The sequence below is a fragment of the Phoenix dactylifera genome, unplaced genomic scaffold, assembly GCF_009389715.1.
Source record: "Phoenix dactylifera cultivar Barhee BC4 unplaced genomic scaffold, palm_55x_up_171113_PBpolish2nd_filt_p 000882F, whole genome shotgun sequence".
Taxonomy (NCBI): domain Eukaryota; kingdom Viridiplantae; phylum Streptophyta; class Magnoliopsida; order Arecales; family Arecaceae; genus Phoenix; species Phoenix dactylifera.
This window is the reverse complement of record NW_024068245.1, coordinates 103,076-120,743: the sequence shown is the minus strand read 5'-3', so window position 1 is coordinate 120,743 and position 17,668 is coordinate 103,076. Positions and strand designations below refer to the sequence as shown.

The following is a 17,668-nucleotide window of genomic DNA, read 5'->3' as shown; positions in this document are numbered from 1 at the left end:
TAAGTGTGCAACGGATGAGTCCACAAGATATGAAATTTTGATTTGATAGCTGGAAAGAAAAAGAATATTATGGAGTAATGTGATTTGTTTGTTAGTGTTTTTAGTAGTTAGGGTATAGCAAAACCATAGTTGTCATCCAAGAATCATGACAATCTTTTTTTAATGCTCATAATAGGTGAATGCAAAGAGACATGAGGAGCCATGATGCAAATCAACAGCTAAATGCTCAATTCAATAACCATAAAGCAAAACATTTGATGCCTGTAGTGTGAGAATTTATGCGGGCGTTTATTTACCAGTTATTCACCGGATAGATTTTGAGTATATATATATAGGATCAAAGAACCTAAATAATATTTTCTAACTAGTTCTTTTAGATGAAGTTCTCGATTTTTGGCAAAACCAAACTCGATGTCTAGTTGATAGGTGAAGAGGGTAATTGGAGTTGCGAAATCTGATAGTTGAAATAAAAAAAAATGCTGATTTGGAGCTAAGCATCACTTGATGCACCATGTTCAGCTATGAATAGGGAAATTAATTAGGTAAATTGCCTCATTGGTACTTGGCAATGAGGAAAGTCTTATACTTAAAATTCCATGGATGGTACATATGCTACAAATCAATTCTAAGATTTCTCAATAGGGTGTGGCTATAGAAACCAAGTTACGAATCCAACCCATGCCAACTGATTCTAGTCCCCTTTTCATCCTTGGCCGAGTGTGCGAAGACCATGTAATCCCAGTATATGGCTGATATGGAAGCTCCTCCACTCAGATCACTTTTAGCATTACTAATTTATAAATTATATGATAAATTTTAATATATCTAAATAGGTACATTAATCATCATTATTTTCTTGGGTCTAATATTAATAATCATTGTTGAATAAACAAAATTAACTAAACTCCCAAAGTGATTTATTAAATACAGGCTCATTATTTAAACATTCGTGTGTAGATCTTTTTCTTAAATATATTAAAAATGTAACCGCCTACACCCGAACTAACTCTCATGTTAATTCCCAATACATGCAATGTAAATCCAATTGTCGCCCAAGTGATCAAGAACATAAGTTAGGAGATCTCATCGGATCCTCTTTGACCCTAATATCGTTCACTGATAAGGATATGGTGATGCATAATAGGTCTGGCTTTGATATCATCATCAATTCAAAAGTTTAAATTATTAGGAAGGGGACCGATCCAAGCTGATAAATCCACATAGCAACTATTTTATGAGTCAGTGTCCGACTATGACAGGGTACCTCTATGAGAAATTATTTTGTAGGGCTATTTTCATGTGTTCTTTTAACAAAACCTCACCAAGGAGCATTAAGGGCAGGAGGAGCAGCTGTAATGATACGGAGAGGCGAGTATATGACATTGTAAGGAGACCGGACAGAGCTGAGGCTGGAGGTGGTATCAATGGGTGAGGTTGTGAACCGTTGGATGTCGGCAGTGGATTGACCGGAAGACTGTTCCTAGAATCGCTCCTGTCTCCGTCAATGGAGTACTCATTTATTTGGTTTGCTCGCCTATTAATGGAGTGGGTTGGGAGCTAAAATTATGTGCAGCCATGGTTAGCTGGGCGTTTGACCGCAGGCCTGCATATCTTTGCGTATGTGCAGCCATCAGCATAGCTGTTACCAATTCGTAATTGACAGTTGTTGTGCATAGTTTATTTGGAAGAAGAGTGGATTTCATGCCAGGATAGTAATTTGCTATTTAAAATTTAAATTTGGCATAAACGAATTTGAATTATAAATAAGTCGGCCATTTCAACCTATTTATTAAATAAATTAAATTTAAATTTAAATTTTTGACTTATTTAATCTATTTTGACTCATTTAATAATTAGATCGAGTCATCTATTTAAAACCTATTTAATTTGTTTAAAATCCGCTTAATCTATTTCTTATCTATTCTATCCGACCTGCTGTTTAACCTATTTAAATCCATTTAATCCATTAAAAATCAGTCTAACCTATCTAATAAATAGATTATATGAGTCGGATCGGATTATTTATTTAATAAATAGCTCGGTTTGAGATTTGAAATTTTGATCCGTTTAATAAATAGGTTGGATTTAAGTTGATAAATTTTTAATCCGATCTGCATCTAGCCTAATTTATATTTGATCCGATCTAACCGGACTGCCACTCCTAATTTCATGGATAGCTATAATATTGTATTAACCCAAATTATTACGAGAGAATCCACATATATATATATATATATATATATATCTTTATTTAATATTTTACTCACATTTTTCTTTTGGAGACAAAATATGCTGACATGGTGATAGAAAAAAAAAAAAAATTAAAGACATGCGCACCCTATACTTAGAGGCTAGTGTTCTGCTAGCAATTAATGGGTATTTCATGGATGATAAGGTGAACTAGAGAAATACTGTCACGAGAGTAAATTAAACAAATATTGACCCACAAATGCAAGCTGGAAGAGAGCATGTGGTCGACAAAGCATATAGGCAAGTTTCACCTATGCATCTGTACCATCATATGCTAGTACTATTCACCTATCATGTACTAGGGTTGGCATTTCATTTTTTTTTTCTTTCCATAAGCTTATCCTCCAATATATTGATCCAATTTGGTTCCACCTAGATCAAGCTAGATCTATATCCAACTTTCCCTTTTCTTTTTTGAAAAAAGATAAAGATATGAACTTAATTTCCTCATCCATGAAGCATCTGTGTTTGCTCCAAAATCTTAAGAATGGAATATGCCATGAGTACAGGTGCATGAGTGTGAAGAAAAGCATGCGAATCATTTGCATACGATAAAACTAATGAAGGAAATATGTACACAATCTTGTGATTCTTTCTCAGTAAACAACAAGCACATGGATGATGCCGTGGGCTTAAGGCATAATTGTTTGACTGTAGTTTTGTCGATTTGTTGATTACATAATTATTGAACACAGTGACAGTTTTATGAGGTTAAAAAGCCATAAACGGATAATAGGGAAAGACCTTTTAACAATTCGTCAACTTTACTTCTTATCAATGTTGATTGTCTATTTTTTGGAATAGAATGCATGTATTCTATGTTAAGAATATTTCCTGAAGATTGGAGTTCTATCCTGCTTCCGATATTGAGGATTAGGAGGATTTTTCCTCGAGGGTGGAAGCAGGGCCGGCACAACATTTACGCGACTGAGGCAGGGGCCTTAGAAGGCCCATCGCAAGAAAAGCCTCAAAGATAAAACAGAAAAGAAAAATGCCCCCTCTAGTGAGTTCGCTTTAGGCCGGCCCACTGCAGGAAATACCGCAAAGACAAAACGGAAAGAAAAAAAAGGCCGCTATTAGTAAGTTCGTCTTAAGCCCCTAAATGCAATGAACTACTTATGGGTGGAAATTCAATCCATTCCTAGAATTTGGTGTGGGAGTACGACCTAGTCTAAAATTGCAATCTTTTTGTAGTTTCTTGAATTTATTCATTTTTCAATCTAAGACAATTCTTTCATACTTTAATCAAAATTTAGGAAGTTCTCCTAATCGAGGTACTAAACCTACATCATTCACTAATTCTACCAACCTAAATACAAGTTCAACAAAATCACATTTATCGACTAAAATTTGGATGCCATGTGAAAACACCTTGCCACCCTTATTAGTGGTGCAAGGCACAACTTAGACTTGATCTATATTGGATGCATGGATGTGACTTATCTATGCACTTTGCTTCAATATAAAATGAGTTGGTAATAATGTTCCATGGTTATCTTAAGGTTTGGTTTATCTCACCAAGGTTAGTTTTACTTGATTTCCATCACTCATACATGCAGCTTGATCTTTTACTAGAATTATCCCCAGGCCCTGCGTTTTTCTGAAAAAATAAACAAAGGTTGGACAGTCGAATGATGGCATGACCCATTTCACTTACTAATATAAGAGATCAGAGTCATTGGACCAAGCCCAAACAGTGAGCCCAATTGCACTGGGGTTGGATTTCATGCTTTTCGGTGCAGCCTATAAACGCCTCTATTGCAATAATATATTGTACTTTAAATTCATCAATCTATGCTTTTGCTTGCAATAACTTAATCTTTATATTGGCATGTACCAAAACTACATCCCTGCTTGAAATAATTTACACTAGCAGTGTAAGTAGGGTTACTTTTTAGTATCTAATATTGTTGGTGTTGCTGCTGCCCATGTTCTTATCATTATTACCAGTATTTTTATCATTATCGCTAGTGTTTTTATCACTATCATTCATGTTATCATTATTATTAGTATTACTAATAGTAGAGTTAACCTTATCTAATACTAGGTTGAAATAGTTTCAATGGGTAGGTTGTGGGTTGACAATTTGACCATGGGTCCATTGCAAGTCAACTGTTCAAGAGGCTAAAGACCTTGAGATATAAAATTATGATCCTCTTTGGAGAACCAGACTTCATCTAAAATTTGGCTCTCTTATTGAAGATTTCTAGCCCACGTTTCCTTGTGATCTAATATTTGGCCCACTATCTGAATTCCCTGGCCTTCATTTCCTTCTTCGTCTCAAATTCTATTAACTTGATTTCCTCTTATATTAAATCCTTAAATCCTTAAATCTTTTCTTCCTCTTTATACCAAACATTCATGACTCCCATACATCCTTGTCCTTGATGGATGGCTAGCTAGCAATGAATCAGGACATCTTAGCAGCTAGTTGTTTGCAGAACGTTTGGGGAGTTCATAGTCACAAAATCTTGGAGCATCTGAGGCCTCTCCAGACCATCTTTCACTCAATATATGGAGCAGTGTCGTTGAGTGGATATCAATATTGAAGGAAAGGGAAATAGCAACATCGATGCAATCCTTGCAATGCCACCAGCTTCTGCCATGTTTTGCTGTTACATCTCCCTGATCTTCTGATTTACGAGAATCATTTGACCCACTAAGACCACCATGGCTACTTTGGGTGGGTTTGGGAGCTAGATTCACTATATCCAACTAAGTCTTGCTTGTGAATCAAAACTTTCAAAAGTCATAATGTTGTAATCTAAGGGTAATTATACAGAGTGAGAGGAGATAAAGTTGATGAAAGAGTTGAGATCTAGTTCTATGATGATTCCAACTAGAAGAGAAATCCAATCCTTATTCTGAAAGAATCAGCCTTAATAATATCAAAAAATAGATTCCTCATACCATAGTTTTGCACATGTTATGTGAGAGAAGGTAAAAAGAATTTTACTTTGTTTTCCTCCTAATTCTTCTTTTAACTAAAAGAGCAATTCAATTCAGTAATGAGGACTCAAACCTTGATATTATAAATAGAGGATCCGTAAGCAATTTTATTTAACAGAACCCCAATTTCATTTTTTTTATTTTTTATTATTTTATTTATGAGATATTCGAGTTGAGTGGGTATTAGAGACAGGAGTCCTAACTTTATGGAGCCCTAGTTCATGGTCTAGACCTAAGCAATACAAGTAGGTAGGAATAAAACTTTCAATCTTTTACCATGAAAGATGAGAATGTGAAGATTCTTCTCAGTCAAATTGAAGGAGAAGATTGCATAAAGCTTGTATTTCGATGATACATCCGCTTCCTACACTTGCATCTCTTATTGCAAACTATTTCTAACATCTAGAGATGACAACCAAAGAAAAACAAGACCAACACCATGAACTCAAAATCTATCACTTTGGCATTTCAAAGTTGAAGCACAAATCAAGATACCTGTGTGTGATGCAGATCTAGAAAGATCATTAGAAACTTATTTCACTATTTATGAATATATGAGTATCGAGAAAGTTAACCATTGTTTGCCTAAAGTTTTTCAGCCATGCTTTTACTTGGTGAGTTCTTATATAAGGGTCAATAATATTTCTAATTTGATATAGAAAAATTCAAGAGTTCGATTAAGCAGTAATTCCATCCTATTGCTCAGCTATGCAGTCCAAAAAAGGGGGGAGGGGGGGAATCAGATTTTTAAAAACTTATCTGATAATGCAGCAGAAAAGTTCTTGATAGAAGAAATAAACTTTAGCCGCAAACTAATAAGTAAATAAGCTGAAGATAAAAGTAAACAGATCAAGCAATGGAAATACATAAGATTTATTATGGTTCAGTGCCAACCCTACTCCTACGTCCACTCTCCAATACTTTCTTCTTGAAAATTTTACTATAATCTTTTTCAGATTACAATCCGATTGTTTTGAACAGGATCATAATCAACCCAGTTGATTTTCTTAGGAAATCAACCAAAATCTACACCGACTATTTTACTCGTTATTACAATCAACCTAGTCGATTTTTCAGGACAATCGATCGCAACCTAGCTATTTTATGGGTACAACCAAATCTTACAAACCAACTGATTTTCACGGTGCCAGCCACACCAAAAACTCCACATGAGTTTTTTTAATCTTGTGCACTAAACAAGGATAGAAAAATACATACATAATAATGTTTACAAAGGTTGGATAGATGCCATTGAAGCTTAAGTTAGATTGCTTTGAAAGTTGAGATCTTGGTGAGTAAAATTCAGTTCGTTCTCTTTTTTCCTTTCTTACTCGCTCTTGATCTTGTGATATAATTCAATGATTGGCAGTTAAAGCTCTCTCTCTGTGGATGTTTGGAAGCTTAATCTGAAGTGGGAGGAGGCTTTGAATGGTCACTTCTTAAATTGATTCTCAAACTGAAGCTCAAGAAGTAGTGTTTACTTGTATTCCTTTTTCTTTACCTCATTTACTCAATCTTCTTAATCCATCTACTTCTTCAATTCAATTTGGAAACATTTATAGCTTAAAAAATTATTGGAGAGCCATTTTTAGCTGTTGGAGAGGAGAAACTAGCCATTGCGAGTGAGTATGGTCGTTTTATTTATGTAGAAAAACTAGCTATTATTGTTGTCAGGCGCAAACGCGTTGACTCGAATTTTTCAGGAGTCGACTCATGATCTTAGGGGTTGACTCATGAAACAATTGTTTTTGACTACTTTCTATTTTCGACCTGTGGTTTTTTGGTGTCGACTTTTGGAGATTTGGGGTCGAATCCTCCACTACAAAAGCTTCTAAAACACTTCAAATATTTCTCCAACTTTAAGATTTGTTCTTCTAAGCCTCTTCTGGCTTCTATAACCTTTCAAACTTACTAACCTTCCTATAAAATAAATTGACTACTTCACAAAATTATTAGTATTATACTCAAATATTTTGTACTTATCAAAATCAATTCATTGAGTCAACACATCGAATTGATCATGAGGCAGTTCAGTGGATCAAGTGGTAATATCTCTAGCAGAAGTTGATCAGTTTGTCAGTTTGACTCAGAATTTTTTATATATTTCATAATAGTTTTATATATGTTAGTGGTTGTTAATTAACTAAAAGTGCATTGTAAATAATTTATTAGTATTGGGAGGTGTATAATATTGTTTACCTACTTTCTTAAAAAGTTATCTTTAATGCTTATTGGTTATTACAGGGATAATAAATTTAACGAAACTTGATTATATATTAAATTTTTATATAAAATTTTTGATGGATTAAATATGTTATATCCAACTTGATTTTGTTCGATACATTTAATGAACAAGTTATATAAGTTAAGATAGTTTAACAATAAAATGAAAATAGTTCTTGATACAAAATTTGCTATCAATATTGTACGCAATGCACCATAATCAAGTAATGGTCCATGATGTAATTATTGAAAATTTGTATGAAAGTTGATTAACCAAGAATTTGGATCACTATTCCAATCTGATTTATAGTAAAAATTTATGAAAAATATAAAAATTGCTTATAAAAAATATATAATATAAAGTATTAAAAATATTCTTTATTAGATACCATTACTTTTTAATTATAGTATGAGTAAGAAGATTCGTGAATTATCTACTTTAAAAGGACTTTAGAAAAAATATATATGACTATATAAATATGTTGAAATTATTGAACTCTTAAATATTTTCAATGAAAAGTTTTTAAAATATTATAAAGAATAAAATGAAGTATTTGTTTTTTATTTTCTTTCAAAAAGAAGAGGATTGAATTTTTGAAAAATAAATAATTATTAAAATTAAAATACCATAATATATTTGAAATAAGTATGTTTTATAATATGAAGAAAAGAGGATTGATTTTTTTAAATAATTAATTATTAAAATTAAAATACCATAATATATTTAAAATAAGTATATTTTATAATATGAACGAGTTTTGAATAAGTATAATAAACCATAATTTAATGCTAGAAGTTAAAATTATCATAGTGGCTAAGTAGTAAGCAACAATCCAAGAAATCTTAAGTTGGATTTTCTGTGTAGATGTTTAATTAAAATTGCTAATCTGATCGGATAACAAATACCGAAATGAATCCGGTATTTGCTGCAGATTTGACCGCTATGGTAGAGCTTTTTCTATTGTAGTAGTCCCGTCGGAGTTGGACTTTTCAAGGTCCGAGTTTGAAGGAGAGACTACTTCTGGGCTTTTCTTATCTGGATCAACTAGGAAATTAGAGTCCCATTAAAATTGGCCTCCTGCTTGGCTATGTGTCGGCCCATGATAGATAAATCAAATTTAGGCCACATTAGCATTTAATATTTAGTTTGCAGTATGGCAACTATAGTTAGAGAGCTGTATTGATTTAGATATTGTTCACACATAAAATAAACATGGACATCAACCAACTGTATTAAATGATAAATCTAATATCATAAATGACTTAATTGATCACTTGATACTTGGAAGGCTCATGGTTGGCCACTTGCCACTGGATACTCATAAAAGAAGCCATTAGATAATTATTGTTAGAATTAACTATATAAAAGGAGTTATTAAGGCAACACAAAGTCATGGATGTTTGACTCTTAATACAAAACATGTTTGATATCAACATTGACGTGGATAAGACTTCTAAGCCTCTCCAATATACTCTTTTATTTTCTCTCTCTTCAGAGTGTACGTATGCTAAATTGACCTACTCTAAAATTTATCTTTTTGCTCAAAATTATTCTATCTTGGTATTTTCTCAATCATCTTGAATCATTTTACTTCCTTATAATAGACGAATCCTATAATATATCCCCTCATTATTATATGAATGATTATCACTATATTACTCGCATTTTTTGTTATAAGAAAAATTGTTTTTATGATGCATTGTACAAAGAGAAAATATAAAGATATGTCATGGTTGTAATCAAAAGAACCAGCAACTCAGTTGTGCCACATGGATGAATTACCTAATGCACTGAAGCAATCGTTAGATTGCACGATAGAATTTTATGTTCTCGTTGCTTAGACATGAGTAAATCTCTACTTCTCATTATTTTTCCACAGTAGCATTGCCGATGCTTTTGCGACGCTTTAGAAAATGTCAAAAATCTTACTAGAAATGCATTTTCGCGTTGGAAAATCTATTAAAAAGTATCGGCAATACCAGATGTTCCCGTAGTGATAGCATGCTTGGTCATCAAATCAAACTATTCTTCAAAGGAAAAAGATATGGTACAACTTGAAACAAATGAGAATTAGTTTTATAACTAGGAGTTTACTTAATCTTTTAATACATCTTTTGGGAAGTTTACCTAAGTAGAATTGAAACATTTTAAACTAATTCTTCTTGTGCTTACGACACAAACCTTGCCGATAAGTGCATAATTCCTATCTAATTGATTAACATGTATTGGATATAGCAGTTTATCTATGCCCTTCATACACACTGATTCATTCGAAGATCTTCCGAGCATGTTCCATCGTTTCATCAAACATTACCCTAACACAACCATGTGTAGATGTAGCATCTCCATATGAAATTAATTATTTTTTCTGCACAAAATTAATTATTTTGTTCTCAACAAAATGTTCTTAATGGTCGTAGCGTGAAACACATGAAATTATGGGACCACTCTGAAGTCCACTGTGCTGAAATTGAGCCTGCCAACCCAAAGGCTCGACCCACTTTATGAGGCCAATACCCCGCGACCTGCCTACCTACCGACCCCCTTCCCAACCGCCACATACGTTCTTCTGCCGTCCATGTCAAAGCCTTAATAGAACGGCAACAACCAAACTTGTGATTCCCAGGAGCCAACCCTGGAGCGTCGAATATATGGTCTCATGTTGGCGGCTCATGTGGACCGTTCTGATGGTGTTGAAAGTTAGCCGTGTTCGATTACGATACGTAATCAATCTCTTTAAGGATATTTTTTATTGACGAATGGAGAGGCAAAGCCACCCAACTTTTATTAAAAAAAGATAGGGTTTATAAAACTTATTTATAAAAAAATAATATTTTTTTTAATAAAAAATAATACACTGTAGGTAGATCTGTTAAACTATTCGGCTCTTCCTTCTTATAATCCCTATAAGGATAATCCAATAATTTTGATGATTAATTTGACATTCGGTATGTGCTCTAATGGGTGGAAAAGTCTTAGTATAATCCAGCTCTGAGTCAAGTCAAATCTATTGGATGGTTAAACCCATCAACTACGCTGGAGGAATCACTTGGGGACCCCCCTTCCATTGAGAATGAGTTGTTTCTAGTGGATGGTATGATCATGGTCAGGTTCCTTCATGTGGACAAGTCAGTGCTCCTATTAGGATGATCGAGATTATAAGCCTCAACCCCCAACATGCCATAGATAGAAACGATATTGTTGGCAGAGATTAGAATGCACTTGCTAGCTTTGGACATCTGCTATCTCGCTCGCAAGTTACACAAGCTGGGATAGGACAATGCTAGTGCAATTTTTAAATGATGAGTCGAATTGCTGGTTCTTGAATGTTGGTGTAATTCTAGCATTGTAGGTTCATATTTGATATAAATAGATTTAGGTCATAAATGGATCGATCCATCTAGACCTATTTATTAAATAAATTAGGTTCAGATTTTGGACTTTTGACTCGTTTAATCCTTTTTTAACTTGTTTAATAATTGAGCCAGATTATGACCTGATCTATTTAATTCGTTTAAGATATGTTAACCCATTTTTATCCCTTTTAACCCAACTTGCTTAAAATATTTAATCTGTTTAAAACCTACTTAACCTATTTAACTCGAATCAATCTATTAATAAATGGGCTATGTAGGTTGGTTTGGATTTAATGAACAGATTAAGACCAGATTTGAATTGTCAACTTTTTTAATAAAAAAATTTGTAAACCCGATAATGGACCCATATTCGGTCTGACCTGCTTGGATTATCACACAAAAATGACTAGATTTATATCAAATTCTTTATTAACACTTTCAACATGCCTTTTTCGTTTTATTTTATTTTTTTGGCAGGACACTTCCATAGACACCATCTTCCCTGATGGCTATATCTTATTTCACGCATCCAAAGCGTACTTTCCGCAATAAATTTCACTAGTACCGTTAATTAATCATGTGAGCTCAATGTTCAATGACGTGGCACTGATGTCTCATCTTGAAAATCACAACATAGAATTTACCTTGTTCCAAAAATTTCCTTCCATTCCCATTGGCATCCATGGAAGTAAATTCAGTGAAAAATTTTGGAAACTTGCTCAGCGGTTCATTTATTGACCGAACTTTAACATTAAATCCCTGTTGACCGGTTGTTTAACAACCGGTCCATATATATTTTAACATTGCTTTATGGGACAAAAATGCCCCCGCCTCTCCCATTCCCACCGAAGAAGGAGAAGAAAAAGGCAGCCGCCGGCCACGGCCCACCCCCTCCCGCGCCCGCCGCCCGCCCCCTCCCGCACCCGCTGCCCCCTTCCGCGCCGCCGGAAATACCCCCGCCCCCACGGTGGGGAGGTGCCAAAGAAGAGGAGCCGCTGCCCCCCCGGTGGCCCCATCCTGCGGCCGCCACCGTCCGACCCCCTTCCGTAGCTGCCGGCCTCGCGAGAGGAGAAGGAAGAAGAAAGAAGGAGAAGGGAAGAAGAGAAGAAAAAGAAAAGAAAAAGAAAAGAAAAAAAAGAAAATGAAAGAAAAAGAAGAAAAGAAAATAGAATAAAAATAAAAATAAAGTTAACTGTGTTCCTAGACAAGTTAACTGTGTTCACAGACCTGGAGTCGACCCCTTAACAGCACGAGTCGACCCCTGCTCACCTGGAGTCGACTCTCAGGCTTTCCTAGACAAGTTAACTATATTCACAAACAAGTTAACTGTGTTCCTAGATAACTTAACTATGTACCTAGACAACTGTGTTCCTAGACAAGTTAACTGTGTTCCCAAACAACTGAACTGTGTTCCTTAGACAACTGTGTTTCTAGACAAATTAACTGTGTTCCTAGACAAGTTAACTGTGCTCCTAGACAAGTTAACTGTGTTCCTAGACAAGTTAACTGTGTTCCCAAACAACTTAATTGTGTTCCAAGACAACTGTGTTCCTAGACAAGTTAACTGTGTTCCTAGACAAGTTAACTGTGTTTCCAAACAATTTAACTGTGTTCCTAAGCAACTGTGTTCCTAGACAAGTTAACTGTGTTCCTAGACAACTTAACTGTGTTCCCAGACAAGTTAACTGTGTTCCCAGACAAGTTAACTGTGTTCCTAGACAACTGTGTTCCTAGACAAGTTAACTGTGTTCCTAGACAAGTTAACTGTGTTCCCAAACAATTTAACTGTGTTCCTAAACAAGTTAACTGTGTTCCTAGACAAGTTAACTGTGTTCCCATCATGGGGGCAGGGGCGGAGGCATTCTCGGCGGCGCGGCCGCGGGAGGGGCTCGGGAGGAGGCGAGCCGGGCCGGCGGCAGCCGCGGGAGGGGGCAGGCCGCGGTCGGCAGCAGCCGCGGGGAGATTACAGTTTGGAAAGTCTCTGAAATTCTTCTTCTTCGGAAGGATGGGAGATCATGAGGGAAGGGGCATTTTCGGTATCTTATTTCAAAATAAAAGGGGCTCAGGGACCGGGAATTACAGTTTGGAAAGTTTCTAGACCGGTTGTTTTAGATTTAATTAACAAGGACTTTTTGTTACAGTGGAGTCTTTAGAGGGATGGGAAAGTCAATTACCCAAAAATTTATGCGGAGGCCTCACGCTCTCCCTTCGTAAGTAACAAAAATTCCGAGGTCTCCGTGATGCTTCCAGTCCAAACCCTTGGACTTTCAGATCAATGAGAATCCAGTTCGTGGACTGTAGACTACTTCTGGCCTCCGCCAACCCCAAGGACCGGTTCACATTTTAAAACCACGCAGGATCAGGTAACGTCCAAGGCATCTTCCCTCTTGGAGACAACCTCCAAGGTCTATAAGTCTTGGCATTCCCCCGGAGGAAGAGCCAAACTCACCCAACTACGTAAGTTTCTCCATCAGCAACCGCTAACTACTTGGAGTTGCCATCACTTTTCCTCTTCACCTCCTCTCTTCTCTCAGCAGCAATAAAGTTTCCACCACTGGTTGGTCTTTTTGCACTGTTGGGCATTCGGAGAGTTGTCGTGACGCATCGAGCAATAGTTGGTCAGTGGAATAAGTTTTAGGCCTTCTGGAAGTAAGAGATTTCTAAAGATAAGGGTTTGGTTCTTAATTTGATCCTTTCACCAGCTGGTTCTCCAAGTTTCTGGCCGAGTGTCTTTTAATTATCTGAAATGGATTTCACTTTGTGTGTTTTCTTTTGTCAGATAATATGAGCTTGGAGGATTCCATGGCGGTTTCTGCCGTCGCATTCGAGAAAACTTGCTCTCTTGAAAGCTCTGGTGAAAGTAATGGAATGCAGTTGAGGGAAGGGGGCGTTAAGAAGGGAGTGGCCAAAGAAGTTAAGCGTGAGCTGGTGGATTTCGACTCCTTGCCGGATTATTTGAAGGACAACGAGTTCATCTTGGGCTACTATCGATGCGAATGGCCTCTGAAGGACACAATCCTCAGCATCTTCTCCATTCACAACGAGACCCTGAACGTTTGGACGTAGGTTCCATGGTCTCTAGTTGTTCTTTAGTTGTTCCATGGTCTCCAATAATTGTAGTAGTATATGAGAACGGAAGTAGTAGGACAATTAGAACAACAAATCCATGGCATTAAAGCTATTTCATATCTTTAGCTACTATACGCATATGTTTTAACTCCTTCATAAAATCTACAACCTGGTGATCACATAACTGCTGTAACTTATCATGTTTCAGGCATTTGATTGGATTTCTTATCTTTCTTTCTCTGACTGCGCTCACTGCAATGATGATACCGAGAGAAATGAACGTCCCATCCATGCAACACTCCTCCAGTCTAGTGACGGAAACCAATCTTTCGATGGGGCAGCCTGGGGTCATTGCTTGCCTGCCCTCTCCACTTCCAGTGGATGAATCGAAGAATTCTACGCCAGCTTTATCAAGTTGGCATCTTCCTGAGCTTCTTGTCAACTGCTTCCCAAGGAGATTCTCCCATGCCAGAAACATCACCAATCCATGTGCTCTGGTACTTCCTCTCATACTCATTATCTGCAGTAAATGATGCTCGGCCTATTACTGTTTACTAGAACAAAATCATGAGGATTTGCATTTCCCTTCCAACTAATCAACTGGAGATTAAATATATAGAGACAAAAACAGAGCAAAGTGGCATACTTAACCAATAATATAATCTCCATCTAGTACTAATCATTCAATTTTATTATGCATAATCACATCTCTTATCCTCCGGTCCCCAATTTGTGCTGTTTAATCATGCTTATTTATCTAACTCTGCCAAGAAACAGCAGGAACCGAGAAATAATTCGACAGAGCGAAAAACAGAGCATGGATGAATACTTAATCAAAGAGCATAAGCTTCAACTAGTATATGAATAACAAGAAGTATATGTGAAGGCTAATAACTTAGATGATGCTACACAAACTAGAAGAACAACCATTTTTTTCCATGATGATTTCTTTGATAGCAGGATTTCTACAGAGGCCAGTAACATGTCCATTTTTATTGTAACGCAGACGAGCGTGACGAACCCCATGACCAAAATAACATCGCCGCTGCTCATGAAGGAGGTCTCTCGCTGGCCATTCTTTGCCTTCTTGTGTGGAGCCATGTTCTGCCTTCTCACCAGCAGTATATGCCACCTTATCTTGTGCCACTCCGAACGAATGGCCTACGTTATGCTGCGGCTCGACTACACCGGCATAACAGCCCTCATTGTCACCTCCTTCTATCCTCTAGTCTACTACTCCTTCCTGTGTGAACCTTTCTACTGCCACCTTTACATGAGCTTCATCACAGCCTTTGGGCTGGCCACCATCTCGGTCTCTCTTGTGCCTGTCTTCCAGACCACAGAGTTCCGGTCTGTGAGAGCCGGGCTATTCTTCTGCATGGGAGTATCAGGACTGGTGCCCATAATGCACAAATTGACTGCATTCCATCGCCGGCCTGAGGCGATCCTCTCGACGGGGTACGAGTTGTTGATGGGTACATTTTACGGCCTGGGGGTTGTGGTCTACGCTACGAGGATACCGGAGCGGTGGATGCCCGGAAAGTTCGACATCGTCGGCCATAGCCATCAGCTATTCCATGTGTTGGTGATTGCAGGGGCTTACACTCACTATCTTGCAGGCCTGGTATACCTCAAGTGGAGAGACACTGAAGGTTGTTGTTTGATGGAATTATAGATTAGCTTTTGAGCCACCATTAATTCTTTTGCATGAGATTGGCAAAGCCTTTTCATCTTGTGCATGCCATGCAGACTAAAATCCTTAAGAAATGAGAAGTGTACTCCCAAGGGATGTTGGTGCTTGTGTCCAATTGGAACTCAGGCATTTGAATTCTCTAAAAGATTTAAACTCTCCTTTTCTTTCCCTGAATTTTAGATTGTGATGCAATGGAATGGATATCCATTTATAGATTGTGTTTTATTTAAGTTTTTTTGTTGGATCTTGATGTGGGTATGCTCCTAGATGCAATATTTGATATCAAAATATCAGCCTTATCCAAAGAATTCAATAACCAAGAGGTGGCATTTCTTGAAAGGGTTCTTAAATATGAAGTTAAGCAGTTTGCAATGGAGAATCCTACATTTTTCGCAATAACAGAGAGAGTGGTTGGAAATAGGATTTCTCTTATGGGCCAAGGTAAAGATCAGTATATGTTGTCTCAATTCCTATTTATGTTTATATATCTTTCTAGAGTACATTTCTTTTTCCTTAAAGGAACTTCTCATTGGGGTTTGCCTGGGCAATAAGGGATGTACTCAAAAATAGAGTTTAAGAGCTCCAAAAATATTTTTCTAGCTTGTGTTGGAGACTTAGAAGAGACAGGATTACATGGATTACATAAGGTTTGTGCAGAGGAGAGAACTGAGCAAAGAAGCAACTTAATTTTGAGGGTTGGGTATTTGGTGTCAATTATTTGCATTATGTACTCTATAATTGGAACATAGTCGTAGTGGATACTCTCTTCTCCTCCATGCATGCATGCATGTAGGATTTGCCAAAATAACATCAAGCAATGTTTCTTTCGCTGTGTGATTTTGATTGTTATATGGGCATTTTTGTGCATAGTAGAGAGAACCGGCAGAGTAAGAGGTAAGGACTGAACGAGGGTTTTCGGATGAAGGGATTTGGGCAATGGAATTGAGGAGAAGGGCAGTGAGATTGGAGTCGTTTTCCTATTTCAATTGGTCGAATCATGGACCGTGACCCGGCTATGGAAGAAGTTGGATGATTGGGTCACCTGGTTTGAAGTTATTTAGGACTTTCTAAGTGCATTAATGTTATTAATTAGCTTATAGACCATTGTTTCTGTAATCAAGAATTTACAAGGATGTGGAAATTTGTCACTACCATATAATCATCATTGGTGCTAATAAGAATATACAGCACAAACAATGATGATAAACACTGCACCTAGCACCTAAATAATCCAAGGAATTAGGAATGACATGTTATGTTAAGCAATAAAAGCTCTATTAAGATGATTTCTTCTATTAATAAGAGAAATCATCAAAAATGACTACTTGCACAAAATTGCCCATTTTTGCCTTTGGAAAGATGGTAGACGTGCCATAAGACATATTGTTGCACTGTTGGATGATGAATATAATTGAACAAACAGCTGAAAACTAAGAAGCAAACACAAATAATCCATATTAGGGATGATGCATCATTAGTATGGGTGATGGTCTCCCAATAGGTATAACTTCTTCCATTAGTGCAAGAGATTAGTCAAAATTCATAGCTTGAAAGAAACTAGTAAGTAATTGCTTTTCAAGAAGATGGTTGACCTTTCAGTAACCATTTCATTGAACTTTGAGGTGATGGAAATAAGAAACGTAGAGCAAACCTAAAGTACTATACAAAACAAAACACCAAGCAATCCAAAGTGAGGATGAAGCAACATGTTTGTGCTATAGTTCCCAAGTCGGCATAGTTTCCTTCAACAACAAAGGAGACTTATCAAATCGGAAACTTACAAGGCATTGCTTCATTGTTATTCGTGTGGAGATACATGGTGAAACTTGCCACCAACCATTTCATCGAACTACGAGATACTGGAAACAAGCAAAACGCATTTTGCATAAGCTATCTTGAGCTATTAGCGAATTGATAAAGATTGGGCTTAGAAATCAGGCTCTACATAAATGTAAGCCGACCTTGGTTCAGCAATTTATGAGTCATATAGCGGAGACCAATAGAGAGTTGTGAAACTTTAGTAGAAAACATCAAGTAGAGACTACGTACATCTTAAGGCCTGTTTGAATATTCTTGCAGAATTGGGTTGAAAATCTTATAAGAATTGGACCTTATCTGTACAACACA

At 36.7% G+C, this 17,668-nt stretch overlaps 1 protein-coding gene across 3 annotated transcripts; it reads left to right on the top strand.

Annotated features, from left to right (window-relative positions):
• The first annotated feature begins 13,208 nt into the window (after window positions 1-13,208).
• On the top strand, window positions 13,209-15,754 carry LOC103721614 (heptahelical transmembrane protein 4-like). 3 transcript variants are annotated; one of them, XM_026810227.2, is made up of 4 exons: window positions 13,209-13,428; window positions 13,559-13,841; window positions 14,057-14,345; window positions 14,855-15,754. In XM_026810227.2, exons 2-4 carry the CDS (start codon window positions 13,564-13,566, stop codon window positions 15,521-15,523), a joined length of 1,236 nt encoding a protein of 411 aa, XP_026666028.2. In that variant the 5' UTR covers window positions 13,209-13,428; window positions 13,559-13,563; the 3' UTR covers window positions 15,524-15,754. The 3 variants fall into 3 exon arrangements, with proteins under 3 accessions (XP_026666028.2, XP_026666027.2, XP_017701793.2); XM_026810226.2 differs by having other exon boundaries at window positions 13,209-13,451; XM_017846304.3 differs by having other exon boundaries at window positions 13,209-13,841.
• Window positions 15,755-17,668: the final 1,914 nt, after the last annotated feature.

What these genes read in the sequence shown, in the direction of transcription:
- LOC103721614 (XM_026810227.2), top strand. Translation starts at nt 13,564, where the DNA reads ATGAGCTTGGAGGATTCCATGGCGGTTTCTGCCGTCGCATTCGAGAAA. An exon ending in GAGACCCTGAACGTTTGGAC is followed by an intron (nt 13,842 to 14,056) that starts GTAGGTTCCATG and finishes ATCATGTTTCAG; the next exon opens with GCATTTGATTGGATTTCTTA. An exon ending in TCACCAATCCATGTGCTCTG is followed by an intron (nt 14,346 to 14,854) that starts GTACTTCCTCTC and finishes ATTGTAACGCAG; the next exon opens with ACGAGCGTGACGAACCCCAT.